The 17,338-nt window shown below is 39.4% G+C and overlaps 1 protein-coding gene across 1 annotated transcript in view; it reads left to right on the forward strand.

Moving 5' to 3' along the window:
• The window catches only part of CNTN6 (contactin 6), a 395,429-nt gene that overhangs the window by 235,474 nt on the left and 142,617 nt on the right, over positions 1-17,338 (forward strand). Inside the window, exon 6 of the mRNA XM_006168594.2 lies at positions 15,182-15,277. Within this exon, the coding sequence (XP_006168656.1) occupies positions 15,182-15,277 (96 nt within the window). The remainder of the gene's footprint in view (positions 1-15,181; positions 15,278-17,338) is intronic.

A 17,338-nucleotide genomic window follows, 5' to 3' on the forward strand; every position in this document is an offset into this window, starting at 1 on the left:
TTTCTGTTATCATGTGTGAGAGTATTCAGGTACGAGGCTTGGGTGTCTTTGCCAAAGTAACAGGGCAGATTTGTGCTCACTCTCTCTTGGGGAAAAAGAAATTCTGCCTTACAGCTCTTCCTCCACCTTATTCCTTCCCTCCATGAGTGGGCAAAGTGGTATCCTGGACCATCACAAATGTTTCCAGTGTCAGCCAGGGAGGAATCCCTGACTGGCTCTCTTTTGGCTTTGTGACCTTGGGCAAACCTTTGTGAACGCTTGGCATGTTTATTTGTAAAATGGGAGTCATATTTTATTTCTAAAGCTCTAAGAATTGGAAGTGGTCTCAGTTAGCAAGAGTCTCCCTTTCTCAGTGCTAGAAACGCCTTCACTGTGTCCCTCCACTGTTGTGGGGTGGCTTTTGTGATGATACCCAGGGTATAGGTTATTGGTGTTTCAGACAAAGAGTTGAGTGAAGCATGTAAATAGTGTAAGGAAAAGGTAGTTTATTAAGTAAAAGTATACTCCTGAGAGGTAGGAGCAGGTCTGAGAGGACAGAGAAAGAATGGCTTGCATTCTGCAAAGTTTATAATTTTTGATCTAGGTCATGTCGATTCATTATTGGCTGGGCGTACTGATTGTTTTCATCTTTTTTTTTTTTTTAAAGAATTATTTTATCCAACTTTATTTATTCATGTATTCATTTTAATTTGACTAGAGAGAGAGACAGAGTGAGAGAGAGCAAGAGAGAGGTAAAGTGACAAAGCAGGCGGCCAGGTCTGGGACCCAAACCATAGTCAGCCATGTGGGAGTCCAGCACCCTTAACCACCACGCCACCTGCCAGCCCCGATTGTTTTCATCTTATTGGGTCTGTCAAATGTTGCTGGGCCCACTGATTTCTCATTGACTATTTCATATGTGGCTGGGACCACTGATTTATCTCATTGGCTGTATTAAATGTGGCTTAATCATCTAGACACCCCCCATTAATCTCCTGTCTATATTACCTTGGGTGGAGAATTTCTGCCCTGATTGGGTTTTATATCTAGTCACATGGGCAGATGTTCTTGCCCCCTTACCCACTTCCATTTGCTAGCTTTCTCCTGTCTTACCATGGATTTTAGTTGTTGACTTCAAATAGTTTATGGAAATCTAATAGACATTCCTGGTCCTTTAGATTAATCACTTTGGTCTCCACAATGGTCATAGAATATGTATTTTTCTTCTGCCTTTCAGGGCTTCTTTAGCAGAAGCAGAGATATTCACCTTTGGGAATACGGAAAAGCCCACATTCCTTGATGACGTGCATATCTGCTTCCACATTCATGGCGTGTCCCAAGAACCTGGCCTTTTCTGGTTATTCTCCCTTTCATAGTTGAGCAGTATTTCTGCAGTTCATTAATTCCAAGGAACATAAATAGCCCTAAGATATCTCTTCAAAGAGTATTGACTAAAAAGATTTTAGTACCATCCTCTCTGCAGAATGAAAGATGGGGAAACGAACATTTGCCTAAAGGCATAGTCCAAGACCATGAAAAAACAGGACAGCCTTGGATTTTTTAGTCTACTTGAATACCATGCCAAGAGGCTACCTCTCCCTCCAGCTGGGCTGTGGAGCTTTCTGGGCAGCGAGGCATAGTGACCCTCCATCTAACAACTTGTGTCAAGTTGCTGAAATGGTCTCTACAATAAAATACAATGTGATGGAGCAGTGCTTGGAATCAAATTCACATATTTTTGACTTTAGGCTTTTTTCTCCCCCTCATTTATTCACTGAGCATTTGAGCCAATCACTGGCTAGACAGGCTCCTCAGTCTTCAAGAAAATTCAGTCTAGTTATATCAGTAGAAACAGAGATGAAAGCAAAAAAGAAAAACAATCACTAAAATTTAATTTTAATTTTGGTAATGGGTAATTATCAGTCCTATAATTAAAGTCCATGGCGTAATTTATTTGGTATTTATCACTTCTTTTTTTTTTTTTTTTTGGAGAGGTTTTTGCTATAAGGCTCATGCATTTGCCAGAAAGAGAGAGACAGAGAGAAAGACAGTGAGAAATCACCCCCCCAGGGGGGATGGCCACAGTGCAATCCCTTCTTCTTCATTCTCCTCTTGGGATCTTGGGCATGCATGCACACGCACCTATTATGAGTTTAAGCCACCAGGTCCAGGACTCGAACCGCAGTCGACTATATGGGCATCAAATGATATAGCCATTACGTCCAACTGCTAGTCCCTGGTACTTATCACTATCTATGCACTTTTTTTTAGAGCTTTTTGCCTTAAGGTGTGTGTGCTGTCACTGGAGAGAGAGTGACAGAGACAGAGACAGTGAGAGAGAAAGTGATAAATTACAATGCTGCATTCCATTCTCCTCCCAGGATCTTGGACATGTATGCACATGTGCTCAGAATGATTTTTAAGCCACTGGGTCCAGGACTCGAACTGCGGTTGGCTATGTTAGAGTCCAGTGACATAACCATTATACCATCTGCTGGCCACTCCTTCCATACACTTTAAAGGTATAACATCATCATTTCCCTGAGGCAATTACTATTGTTAGCTTTATTACTTTTTAAAAGTTTATCCTTCCATGAGAGAAACAGAGGTGGGGAGAAGCATCTCAACAGGGTCTCTTCATGCCTTGGTGGGCCCCCAGTCTTAGCAAGCCTGGATCACTGGCACATGGGCATGCTCAGACTGCAGACGGAGGCTCTGGGACAGGATCTAGGACCTTCTCATGTGAATCCAGTGGCATTACTGCTGTGCCACCACCTGCCCTGTCAGCTTTTTCAAAGTGAAAAAAACTGAGGGAGAAAGAGACTAATTGGGACCAGCCTATGGTGTAATGGTTATGTCGCTGGACTCCCATGTAGTCAACCATGGTTTGAGTCCCAGACCCAGCAGCTTAAACTCAGGCCAGGTGGATGTGCATGCGTGCCCATGATCCCAGGAAGAGAATGGAGAAGAAGGGATTGTGGCATGGCCATCTCCCTTAGGGGATGACTTCTCGCTCTCTGTCTCTCTTTCTCTCTCTATCTCCAGCAAGTGAACATGCCCTATAGCAAAAATCTCTCTAAAAAATAAAAAAGAAAGACTTATTAATGCTAGTTAATCTGTCCTAAATCAACAGCTAGTGCATGGCAGAACTGGCATTTGAACACACATAGTCTGACTCTAATTCTATGCTCTTGATCACTTTGTTCCATCACTAAACCTTTTGCAGAATTTGTTACTGGATTTTTTAGTCTACTTGAATACCATGCCAAGAGGCTACCTCTCCCTCCAGCTGGGCTGTGGAGCTTTCTGGGCAGCGAGGCATAGTGACCCTCCATCTAACAACTTGTGTCAAGTTGCTGAAATGGTCTCTACAATAAAATACAATGTGATGGAGCAGTGCTTGGAATCAAATTCACATATTTAATCTGTATTAATTGATTTATTTTTGCTTCTTCCCTTTTCAGAAACACAAAGTCCACTATAATGTATTAGTTAAGTAATCCAGCATCTCAATCTATTTTTTGCTATCAGCATTACACTATTATATTGTTCTTTTTTTTTTCTCTCACCTAGTTTTAACTATCAGGAATGTAGGAACTTAATAAGGAACAAGTTTAAGGACAACTTATGTCTAGCATGTGTATTTTTTTTTGTTTTACATAATTGTCACTGTTCTGACCATCATTTGCCAGACAAATGATTCCATTATACAAAATTATATTCAGTCTTACTTAGGTAATAGACCAATTAAATGTCATATATTTGTTTATGTATTCTATTTATTTAAGTGCTTATCTCTGAAAACCTAGATGTTGGAGCGATAAAAAGAATATATCATCCTTTCCTCACTATTATCCTATATTTATAAAAAAAAAACTTAACACCATAAGAAAATGGTTCTCAGTGAATTCATTATTCCCAGGAAACCAAGAAACAACTCACTTTCTCTTCACTTATTTATGAATTTTTATAAAAATACTTTTATACCAAAAAAAGAGGAACTTAACTTGAATTATAAATGGATTTGACACCAGAAACTCTAAAAATACCTTCTTCCTTCCTACTTCAATATTAGCATTTCAAATTTATGTTCAATATCAAGATTTAGCTATTGCTTCTTTCACAGGCTTTGACAATAGCATTGTGCTTTATTAAGTTATGTCATGTTATGTTACTGATGTTACTGAGTTATGCTAGGAAACACAGTAATATCATGAACACTGTAACTGAGTATACAGCATCCAGAAAACGATGGTAGAAAATGAAACTGGTGTTTAGGCAGAGATATTTTGTTTGCCATTTAATAAAGGCCTAGAAAAGTGAATTATAGCACTAAGGCCCTTTCCACCCCCCCCCCAAGTAGAGGATAGTAACATGAAGAACTATGGTATTCTCTTTTTTTTTTCTTTTTGAGAGGTTTTTGCCTTAGGGCACGTGCGCTCACCAGACAGACACAGAGAGACAGAAAGCGAGAAATCACCCCCAGGGGGAATGGCCACGCCACAATCCCTTCTCCTCCATTCTCCTCTCGGGATCTTGGGCACGCACGCACATGTGCCCAGCGTGGGTTTTAAGCCACCAGGTCCGGGACACGAACCACGGTCGACCATGTGGGAGTCCAGCGACATAGCCATTATGCTAACTGCTGGTCCCAAGAACTACGGTATTCTCCACGAGCGGTCCTTTTCAAAGGATAGAAGTATGAAGAGAGACGAATTCAAAATAACCTCACAAGGGACAAGGCAATGGCACAACAGTAAAGCATGATGCTCCAGAGAACTTCCCGTGTACGCTGGGCATGCACTTGCCTATAATCTGGGGCTGGCTGAAGACCAGTGGACTGCAGCATTGAAATCTTGTTGGAGTGCTCTCTCTCTTTCTTGCTCACTCACTCATGGAGAAAATAAATAAGCTTAAAATAATTTTTAAAATAGTCTCACTATAACATCTTGATTTTTTTTTTTTTTCCAATTACCAGAGGGTGCATACACACATCAGAGAAAAACAGGGAAGAAAGCACTCTCTGAGGGGCATGGTCACATCATAATCCCTTCTCCATTTGTCCATCCTGCAGGATTTGGAGCAGGCATGCGTACATACTCAACATGCTCTTTAATAAGCCAGGGCAGGGGTTCAAATTACATGATAGGCCATATGAAATCTGACTCTCAACCACTTGGCTGTAGGGCTGGCCCACATCTTCAGATTCTTAAAGAGTACTTTAGTTCTGGAAGTTATATATATTATATCTGAGAGTTCTATGAGACTAATGCAGAACTAGGGAATTTTTTTTTTCTTTTTCTTTTCTTTTTTTTTTTTTTTTGTCTTTCACTATTTCACTTTTGCTGGGCAAGGTATCAGCATTTCCTTGCCCAGCAAAATGTTTTTGCCTTAGGCCAAAACAAAGCATGTACTTCAACACGGAAATGGCATCATGAAGGTGAACAAGTGCTCCCAAGTCTTGTTTACTCCAGCACAAGCATTGAACACTGAAACTTCCTCAGAAGCATCCTCAATGGGAAAAAGTAGTATTAGATTGGTGAAAACCAGAGAGCAGGGAAAAATAAACCTTTGATTTTAAAACTCAGATCTAATGTCCCCAAAGTGACAAATAATTGAAATTGCTTTTAGGGTGTGGAAAGAAAAAAAAAAGAACAATGTTTCAGGTTTGGGGGCAGATTACAGGGTCTGTACCTGGTTGAAGCTCTATACTGAGAGGCAAATAATAGTCCAGTGGTTAAGCAAATATATTCCAGAGCTACTGTATTTGGAATTAAATTTTATTTCCATTACGTGTAACCTGTGTGCACCAGTGCAAATGAATCCATTTCTGAATGTGATAGTAGGAGCCAGAGGGACCTGACCTTTTTTACAGAAGAGAGGGGAAGGATGTTATTTTTCTCTGCTCTTTACAGAGAGGGCCGTAGCGGAAAGGCAATAAGAGGAGAGAAGACACAAGTCACAAAGAGGAGTAGCTAAAAGGCCTTTAGCAAGGCACGTCTAATATTTCATTGCAAAGTGTTTAAGCTGCGTCTTAGTAAACCAGTAAGACTGATATGGGCACAAAATATAATGATGGTGGTGTTATATAATTGTATATGTGTGTTTGGAGGTGAGTATACATGCATACTTCAAAAAGTTCATGGCAAATGGAATTAAAGTTGTGTTTATTTTGGTAGAAAAAAAATACGTATGCATAGGTTTTGATTTTTATTTTTAATAATACATATTTTCCAGGAACTTTTTCAACTCCCTCCCCCCTCTTTGTTTGTAATTCAAATAAAGGGCCCATCTCCATGTTTGCAGTGACACGATAGTGGTGAATCAAGAGACATACATACACACACACACAGGAACAAACAAGGATTCAGAGACATCAGTACATCAGAAACAAAACTATTTTTCTTCTTTTTTTTTTTCTAAAGCTCATTTATTTATTTGTTTCACAAGACAAAGAGAGAGAGAGAGACAGGCACTGCCTCAGCCAGTCAGAATGACAGGCACACACTGCACCCCTGGCATGTATGGAAGACGTCAGGATGATGACCCAGGGGACTCCTGTGTGGCCTCAGCATCACGGGGCATTTGTGTCACCATCATGCCACTCTGCTTGGACCAAAATAAGCTACTCCCCAAACCTAAAATTACTGGAGGTCCTTTCTACCCCCCAGGAATTTACACAATTCTTTGGAAAGGCATTAGATTTCTGTGTGTTTCATCGTTTGTACATGCAATGGTAGTTTTTGCCAATTTTATACGTCTCAGTACAAGGAGTCCCTGGTAAACATCTAGAAAGAAGAACAGCATGGTGTTTATGAGTGAGCATCCTGGAATCAGGTACTCTTTTTTAATCCTCTCCTGACACAGAGAAACTGCGTAGAAACTGCATAGACCTTGGTTATAGACTAGTCCTCCATGAACCTCAGTTTCCTCCTTGGCTAAATGAATGGTGTATATATTACAGAGTGGTTGTGAAGAGTCAATGAAATCACTTATCAGAGTATCTGTAACATAGTTGCTATCCTTGACATACTAAGACAAGAAAGAACAAAGAAAGAAGATGTAAAACATTAACACAAAATAATTTGTATATAGTGAATGGTGAAAGATACAATAAATATTGTTCAGATTTTTAACAACTTGGCTGTACTATGCTTCATGACATTTTCCTTCCAAGTGTTTTTCCTACCCCCAAATTTCCAGATGCTGTCCTCTTGGTCCAGGTCAATGGCCCCTAGGTACCCATAGCCTTCCTTCAAGTTTGTGAGACTTGGCAAACCACTGGCTTCCTTCTGTGTCAGGCGCTGGCACTGCCAAGCGCATCCTCTGATTGTGATCCTCAGGCCTTGGCAGCAAATGCACAGTTTTCTTGCTTTAATTAGGCTGAGATTCATTCCTACATGTGGCAGCTGCAAAGATGTATTCTCCATACAATTAGATGCTGCAATACTTCGCATTGCCTGGACTTAATTTTAACTACATTTTGGTGGCCCTTGTCCCTCTTCTGCACCTTGGTTGCTCCAGGAGAGAGCATATGGCCCAGTAATTTTTTAAAGCTCATTTTATGGGCCATGCTCAGGCACTTCCTGCTGGCCTTTGGAACACAGCCTTGTTTGTGACTGCATTTTTTGCTTATGCTCCTGCCAAATGCTTCCTCCAAAACCAGCAATAAAAACCACAGGACGTGATAAGCCATGGTCATCAGAATGGCTTAATGAGAGCAACCTCAACAATCGGGGTCTTTAATGGCAACCGGCACGGCAGGACTTATACCTTGAGCACAAGGACAGCCTGGGCAGGTCACCTCTGTGGTTTATGGGAATATCTCCAAATATTATAGAATTTGAGACCATCTCAGGGAACGATCTCACACTAAGCTATTTTCTCTTAAGCAAAAATGGATAGGATAAAAATAGAAACTGCTGGTTCTCTCTGGCCTCTCAAAAGAATAAATCTGCAGTTTGTAAAGGTCTGACAGAGCAAAGAAAATATTCATCAGGTTCTCAAGTAACTACTAATTCAGTGGACCTAGCCTCAAAACTTATCTGAATTAAATCATATTTCCAGCCCGAACATAGGTATTTCAAATACAGACTGGATATGTTAAATAGATCTAGTTCAAAGCATGAGATGGCACCTAGTTTAAATAAGGCAACATTATATCTTGTCTATGCATTCTGTGCTATTAAACAATGTTAAAACTTGAATTATTAATTAGAACCTACGAACTAGTAGCATTTTGAATTGGCTGTGTTTTGATAGCTCACAGTATTCATATGACTTTTGAGAGAAGTTGATTTTCTTTTATGTCAGTTAATAGGAACCCTATTGTAATCATAACAGGCATAGAGAAATTATGTGCAAGTGGAAGCTATTTAAGTGGAAGTGAACACAGAATATATTAAACTATCAGTGGTCTTATCAACAGTGTGTTATAATAACTTCTGATTTAACACTGAAAGCATGATTGATGTTACCGGAAATGTAGAGCACTGGCAATGTGACATTGAAAGAATTCTATCCAAAGCTTGTTAATTTCATAGAATCATCCCATTTCTTATTACTCCTTTGTGATAGTTTGTTTTTGTGTCCTATAAAAAGCAAAAATGCAATTTTTTTTTTTTTTGGTCATAGGGCACATGCACTTGCTGAAGAGAGACAGAGAGAGGGAAAGTGAGAAATCAGAAATCATCCCCCCTCAGGGGGGATGGCCATGCCACAATCCCTTCTCCTTCATTATCCTCCTAGGATTGTGGGCACACATGCACATGCTTCCAGCATGATTTTCAAGCCACCAGGTCTGGCACTTGAACCATGGTCGGCCATGTGGGAGTCCAGATCCTAACCATCATGTCACCTGCTAGTCCCAAGTGATGATAATTTAATGGGATTTAAAAACATAATAGTAAGGAAAAAACAAATCTTAGAATTTTCACCTGTTAGTACTACCCCAAAAATAGAAACAATGAGTTCAATACATTCATTTCCAGTTTTAAAAATATCATTTATACGGCTGTTTTTTTTATTATGTAGTCACACTTAAACTAATTCAAAACCAAGTCAAATGGACTTCAAATCAAGACCGTAGTTCACATCAATGATGCCAACATATGCAGGCTGATTTAATGTTTACATGGCCAAAGATTTTATTAGAAATCCTCAATGATAGGACCAGCAGATGGCAAAATGTTTACATCACTGGACTTCCACGTAGGTAATCACAGTTCAAGTCCCAGACCCAGCGGCCTAAACTCACATTGGGCATATATATGTGTGTGTCCAAGATTCCAACAGGAGAATGGAAGAGAAGGGATTGTGATGTGGCCATCCCCTTGTAGGGTAATTTCTTGCTTTATTTCTCTCTTTCTAACAAGTGCATGTGCCCTATACCAAAATTTTCTCTATAAGAAAAAAAATCCCCCCAAAATCCCCCAATGACAGGAGCCAGCAGGTGGTGTGGTGGTGTTAAGGCACAGGAATCCCACATAGCCAACCACAGTTTCAATTCCAGACCTGGTGTCTTGAAAATCATACTGGGTGCATGTGTGTAGGTGTCCAAATTGCCATGAGGAGAATGGAAAAGGGATTGCCCTGTAGCCAACACCCCTAGGGAGCAATTTCTTACTTTTCCTCTCTATGTCTTTCTGTTTTTCTCCTCTCCAGTGAGCATATGAACACCAAGGCAAAAACCTTAAAAATAAATAAAGAAAGAAATAAAAACTAAGAAAAACAAACTAGGCATGCAAGGTCCTAAATAAGTGTAACACTAATGATTATAATCAAGAGCAGGCAGAGTAGGGAAGGGGGATATAGTTAAGGATAAGTAGAGTCCATTCATCTTAGTCAAATATTTCAGTTATAAAAAGAAGAGACTATATAAAAATTGCAAAATTTACATATCAGCTCTAGAGCATCTATTTCATTAAACTTTTAGCTTACACGGATAGCAAAGCAATGTGTATAAAAAGAATACTTCTTTGGGAAACAACATAGTTAGGAGAAATGAACTGGGGATGCTTCAAATAGAATCATCTACCCACAAAAATTTTCTTTGTAACTAAAATATACTGTTTGATATACTATTTAACTAGTGTTTGTACATTTACACTGTATCAGGAGACATATAATAGTTTGTGCTCACCACTTGGAATGACTGCTATTAAATACCTACTCAATTCCAGGTTGTAGTCTAAGTATTTTTTTTTTAAGAGGTTCTTGCTATAGGGCACATGTGCTTGCCAGACAGACAGACAGAGACAGAGAGACAGAAAGTGATAAATCACCCCCCGGGAGGTATGGCCATGCTGCAATCCCTTCTCCTCCATTCTCCTCTTGAGATCTTGGGCACACACGCACATGTGCCTGGTGTGAGTTTTAAGCCACTGGGTCCAGGACGTGAACTGCGGTTGACTACGTGGGAGTCCAGCGACATAGCCATTACGCTAACTGCTAGTCCTAGTCAAAGTATTTTAGATTCATTATTTAAAAAAAAAAAAAAAACACATAACTACTGTGCTAAATAGGCATGTTTATTGTATCTTCTACCTTCTTAAATGCCTTGCCCTAAACACTCTTTCATTAGTTTCACTGAGAAATACAAAAGTGCTGGCCAAACCATTCTCATCTCACCAGCATCAAGTCTGCAGTTCATCTTATATCAGCCTGTATATCTTTTATCTTGAATCCTCTTCTATTACAAAGGTCAGTCCTGCATGGGCTTTGATTACAACCCTTCTGTCTTTACAAGGACTTCACTCTACTGTATGTCCTGAATCGTCAATCTTTTTCTTTACTTGATTATGTATACCAGTATAGTACCCTAACCTACCCTAACCCTCCAAATCCTTTCACATTTTTAAAGTTCATTTATCTTATTGAGAGAGAGAAAGAGAAGCACCCTTGACAGTATGTTGTCACAGCACAATCTTTCGCTCTAGCCTTGCAGTCAGCTAGGATGCTTAGCATGTTTTAGTTGTTATAGGATCTGAACCCTTCACTTTGCTTATAGCTTCCAGCATTGCAGAATGGCACCCTACTGTCTGCACCATCATGGCCAGGCCACTTTTCTTGTTTTTCCTAAATCTTACCTTCCATTTTTAGGCAACTCTAGAGAGTTTATTTATTTATTTATTTATTTTAAAAAATATTATTTATTTAATTTTATTTATTCATTCATTTATTTTAATTTGACCAGAGAGAGAGACAGAAAGGGAGAAAGGAAGCCGCCAGGTCCAGGACTCGAACCAACATGTGGGAGTGTCCAGCACCTTAACCACAATGCCACCTGCTGGTCCCAAGCAACTCTAGAGAGTTTAAATGCCTCTGGTCTCCATGACCTAATCTACTACTTATTTTATACTCTTCAATTCAAATGAATTAATATTGACTTCTTCCCCAAACTCCCCTGAATCTTCTCTTACCAAAATGACTTGTGACCAGGACCAGCAGATGGCGTAATAGTTACGTCACTTGACTCCCACATAGTTGATCATGGTTCAAGTCCCAGGCTCAGTGGCTTCAAACTCATGCTAGGCGCATGGGCATACCTGTTAAAATGCTGAGAGGAAAATGAAGAGAAGGAGATTGGATTGGAGAAGGGATTGTAGCATAGCCATCTCCCCTTGGGGGGGTGATTTCTCACTTTCTGTCTCTGTCTCTCTTGGTGTCTCTGGCAAGCACATGTGCCCTATAACAAAAATCTCTCTTAAAAAAAAAAATAAAATCACATGTGAACAACACCTTTTTTTATTTTTAATCTACATCTTATTCTACCTCTCAGTTGCTGCCTTCTATGGTTTCTATTACTTCTCTCTTCTCTCTCTCACCCTCTCTCTCCCCTTAATTTCCAGGGTTTGATCCTGGACAACTGTCCACCAACGTATTCATGCCCCAAATTTGAAATGTATCCCATAGTGATTAGATCCATTCTTATGGCTTTAAATAGTGTCTATATGCTGTTAAATTGTACTCTTATAAATGTGTACTATGTCTCTCCTATGAATTCAGGGGTCATATATTATTTATCTAAGCCTTTATGACTTAAATAGCTCATGGGTAATATAAATTTAACCTATTCATAATAGAATTCTTGAATTTTCCTAGATAGTACCAATAATTTATTCTAAACATAGTCTGTTGAAAGCAAATAAACCTAGGGCAAGGTGGTCATAAAGGGGTAACACAACTGGGTCCAGATGTGTGGGCCCTGAATTCATGTCCTGTGTCCACTGGGGATACACATACATGCCCATGATCTGAGCTGGCTGAGAGTGAGCATGGGTTAGACATGAAACCCCTGTTGAGGGTGTTTGTATCTCTGTCTCTTTCATGGAAAAAATAATTTTAAAAAACTATAAAAATAAATAAACCTAGAATAAACATGTTCATGATAAATATATATATATATATAACATTCCCAATGATAAAGAGAGGTATAAGATTTAGAAATCTCCCCTTCCAAATCTCTCATACAGTCCTCTAAGATAACCAATGTAAATATTTTTAAAAATTCATTCTATAACTTTCTCTAGTCCAGTTGTACAAGGTGCTCGTACATGAAGTTTTGCCTTTTTTCTTCCATAGTAGTATGTCATGTCAATATTTAGATTATTTTCTTAGCAGTATATTAAGACTTTTCCAAGTCAATTTATTTAGATTTAATATTTCTACCTAGCTGTTATTATATTCTATGCATGTTCTAGATGTTATTCAATAGTTTACAATGATGTACTTTCAGATTGTTTCTACGTCTTCTCTGTATTTTTAGTATAATCCATATAAGTGTACTGTAATAGTTCATAATATCCTGCTCACCAGTGCAGTTTCATTGAAACCTTGCCCACTCTGTCAACAGCAGTGGCTTCTTTACCATGTGATGAAACTCCCTTGCATTTCCCACATCTAGAATTTTAGTCATGCTTTCCCTTTCTGGGAGAAACTCTTTGACTCTTACATATCACTATTGCATGACTGTCTCTTCTTTATCCATACCACCTATATTCTCTTCTTTTCCTTTATAGAATATTTTAGGATAAAAGATTAAACTGTTGTAACAAAGACACCCCAAAATAAATGCCTCAAACAAGACAGAAGTTTATTTATCTCTAACGTAATAATCCAGAGTGAGTGTTCTAGATAAGCTACACATCCATGCAGTCATTAATGGGGGCCTCTTCTTTGTTCAACAAATGTTTCCAATATCTCTCTTTTTGTTTTTAAGGTTTTTGTCATAGGTTGTGTGTGTAGGGGGGGGTGGTGAGTGTGGGTGTGCTTGCCAGAGAGAGACAGAGACAGAGAAAGTGAAAAGTCACTCTCTCCCCCTCTCCTGGGAAGATGGTCATGCCACAATCTTTTCACCTCCATTCTCTTCTTGGGATTTTGGGCACACATGCACATGCCGGTTTGATTTTTCAAGCCTCTAGGTTTGGAACTTGAACTGTAAATGACCATGTGAGACTGTAGCGCCTTAACCACCTTTCCACCTGCTGGCCCTTCTAAGATCTCTTAAAACACTGGTAATGTAGGTGGTGGTCTGTACAAAGGGGTCTGGGAATTGTGTCCTCTCTGAGTATGTTTGATCTACACATCTACCCCTATAGAAGAAGGGAGAGTAGATCTTGATGGATAACTAGCAGTGTCCAACACTGACCAATTATCACAATTTGTAAATGATCATTTCTTTGTTTCTGAATATGTATTCTGATCTGTCTATTAGACAGAAAGCACAGTAATGGCAGGGCACGCACTTTCACTGTTTGCGAGTCTATCTTCTGCCTTTAATACTCTGCTTGTCTTTTACCAGTAGGTGCTTGGTTCATCGAACAGATTTTTTTAAGGGAAGAATCTGAGGCTCAAAGAAACTGAACAATTTACCCAATCTAAGGGGCTGGGTGACCATTTTCTAGGAATGTTAAAGGATTTATACCTCAGATAAATGGTTTGACAAGATAGCTGGTTATATCCTTTCCAACCTTGAACGTTTATATTTCTTTGATGTAGGAAGTTGCGACTTCCCAAATAAGATCATGAAATGGTTTTATGAAGAAATGAAGCAAGATAAATTAGAAATAGACCTTTTGTCTTCACTGATTCTGTCATGTAGAGTTCTTTCTATCACATAGTTACATCCTAAATTCTCGCAGACTCCATCTACACATCAAAATGGCAACCATTAAGCTAAGATACTAGCATATTGCTACAAACTTGCTACATATACTGTTTTAATTGATACATAATAATGTTACATTTGTGTGGTGTACACTGATTTTTTTAATGCACAATGTGTAAAGATCAAATTAGGATAATTAGCAGGTCCTTCATCTCAAACATTTATCATTTCTCTTTGTTGGGAATATTATCGATCCTCTCATCTAGCTATTTTGAAATATATAGTAAATTGTTGCTAACTATAGTTATCCTACTGTGTATAGAACACTAGAACTTATTTCTGGTATATGGGACCAGCAGTTAGCATAATGGCTATATCACTGGATTCCTATGTAGTCGACTGAGGTTCACACCAGGCACATGTGCGTGCATGCCCAAGATCCCAATATGAGAAAGGAGGAGAAGGGATTGCGGCATGGCCATCGCCCCCTAGGGGATGATTTCCTGCTTTCTGTCTCACTGTCTTTCTCTGTCTTTCTGGCAAGCGCACGTGCCCTATAGCAAAAATCTCTCCAAAAAAAAAGAGAAAAAAAAGAATTTATGTCTGCTATCTACAGATATTATTATATCTGTTAACTATCTCCCCCTCTATTCCACTTCCCCTCTTACTTTGCCTAACCTCTAGTAACCACTATTCTACTCCCTAATTCTATGAGAGCAACATTTTTAGCCTCAACATGTGATGTATACCTTTTTTTAATCACACCGTCTCTGGACAGGGAAAGCAAATATGTGCTGGGCTTAAAAGATTTCCTGCTGGGCTACAGACTGTCTGGGAGAATAAAAGTAAACAGATAGTGAGTAATGTTAACAAATGTCTTCATCACATACTGGGTTTAATTATATTAAAAAGACAGAAAGAAAAACAAGATTTGGGGGACAGAATAATCAGTGCAGGCAAATTGATCGTCAACTAAATCTTCCAGTCAGCCAAGTATGAATATCCATTCCCTTAATAATAAGTTTAAGATTCTTCTTTAAAGTGTTTCTTCTGCAAAGTGACTAATTCTAAACCTGCCTTTCTTTGTTTTCCAAGATATTGAAGACTTTGAAACCAAAACGAGAAGTACTGTGTCTGTCCGAGAAGGGCAAGGTGTGGTGCTTCTCTGCGGCCCACCACCGCACTTTGGAGGTATGTTGGGATGATCTGGGTCATATCATCTGTGGAGCCTTTGACAGAGAAAGAAGGCAAGTCAGGTCTTAGAGCCAGCAAGAGCCTTCACTGAATCAAAGGACTGCTTTTCAGGTTCACCTACAGCATCCAACTCATCCAAACCATTTCCTCTAAAAATATTTACTTGAGTTCCAGCTTATAGATGGGTGGTTAAGAGAGTTGGGTCCCAAATGGCTGAATGTATGGTTCAAATCCAGACTGGCAGCTTGAAAACATGCCGGGTATATGTATGTGTGCCCCAAATCCTGACAGGATGGGGAACTGAAGAAGGGGTTGTGGTGTAACTGCACCCCATTGAGGATGCTTTCTCCCTCTTCATCTCTCTCTCTCTCTCTGGTGAGTGCACATACCCTCTGAAATTTTTTTTTAATAAAGTAAAAAAAAAGTATTCAAGCCATCACTCAATGAATGTGTTCTTAAGGAGATGCAACATGGCAAAATATTAGTGCTTAGTAATGACTAACCACACCTGTAACCTGACATACACACTGGGATAGCAAGGACAGTTTATTTAATCCTCATTGAATCTCAGCTTTCTCAACTGTAGAAGGGAGACGCTAACTGCTATATGTATTTGAGTGCTATAGTGCAAACTGGGCAAGCTGATAAATGTAAGTCCATTAGTTTAATCACTAGCACTTCATTCAACAAAGAAAGTTAAGATTTTTTTTTTCCTTTTTATTATTGGACTCTCTGGAAAAGCAAATTCCAATTTTCCTTTTGGCTCATCACATTAACTATTGGAAGCAGAGAGTTACCAGGTTCATTAAAAGTAAATTTTGGGAGAGCACTTCACCAAAGTATTTTCTAGCAATGATGAAAATCAAGTAGTAAATGCTAACCTCTAAAATAATCTGGCTTGATCAGTGAATTAGCCTGTTGCCAGGGACCCAAATCATCACCTGATTCTTGGCCCTTAACAGTTGCCTCTTAAATTCCAGCTGATTTATTAAAATGTGATCATGATTCCCAGACAACAGCAAACCTGACAGAGGTGGTATATAAACACCCATGAATTTATTTCACTGGGTACAACCCAATATCATACTGATATATTATAGAAAGCTTATATAATAACAGCAAGAATTTATATAGCGGGAACCAGCAGTTAGCATAATGGCTATGTCGCTGGACTCCCACGTAGTCGACCGCGGTTCGTGTCCCGGACCCAGTGGCTTAAAACTCACGCCGGGTGCATGTGTGTGTGTGCCCAAGATCCTGAGAGGAGAATGGAGGAGAAGGGATTGCGGCGTGACCATTCCCCTGGGGGGTGATTTCTCGCTTTCTGTCTCTCTGTCTCTCTCTGTCTGTCTGGCAAGCGCACATGCCCTGTAGCAAAAATCTCTCCACAAAAAAAAAGAGAATTTTCATAGCACAGATAAGAACTTTGGATGGATTACATTTTTAAATTCTCACAACCATTTGTAAGAGGGCTATACTACTTATAATTGCTATTTTACAGATCTATGACACTGAGAGAGAGAGAGAGAGAGAGAAAGAGAGAGGGAGAGAGAGAGTGAGAGGTGAAGTGACAAGTCCTAGGTCACACAGCTGGTAAGGAACGGAGGTGGGATTCAAATCCGACAGTCTGACTCATAGACCTACTACTCTTAACCACCACTGCCTCTTTTATAGTTGTGTGTCCCCCGCTGGAATGAGAGAATTTGGAAAACAAGACAGCTGTTAAAAGATAATATGCAAGTAGTTTTTTCCTAATGTTAAAACAAATTTCATTTATGAGCTTTAAATGCTTGAGACATTTTTCTGTCATTATTTTCATTTTTATACAGCTTTATCAAATACCAATGCAAAGAAGAAAACCAGGGCCAGTCATGTAATTTAGTGGTTAAGGGAGTCAGTTCCCATATGACTGACCGTGGTTTGAATCCTGGCCCTGGTAGCTTGAAAGAGACACCAGGTGCATGTGTGTGCTTGCTCTGAATCTCAAAAGGATAGAAAAGTGGAGGAGAAGGGATTGCAGCATGACCATACCCCACAGAGAGGTGCTTTCTCTTTCCC

This window comes from Tupaia chinensis, unplaced genomic scaffold (genome assembly GCF_000334495.1).
Source record: "Tupaia chinensis unplaced genomic scaffold, TupChi_1.0 Scaffold145889_1, whole genome shotgun sequence".
In the NCBI taxonomy this organism is placed as follows: Eukaryota; Metazoa; Chordata; class Mammalia; order Scandentia; family Tupaiidae; genus Tupaia; species Tupaia belangeri.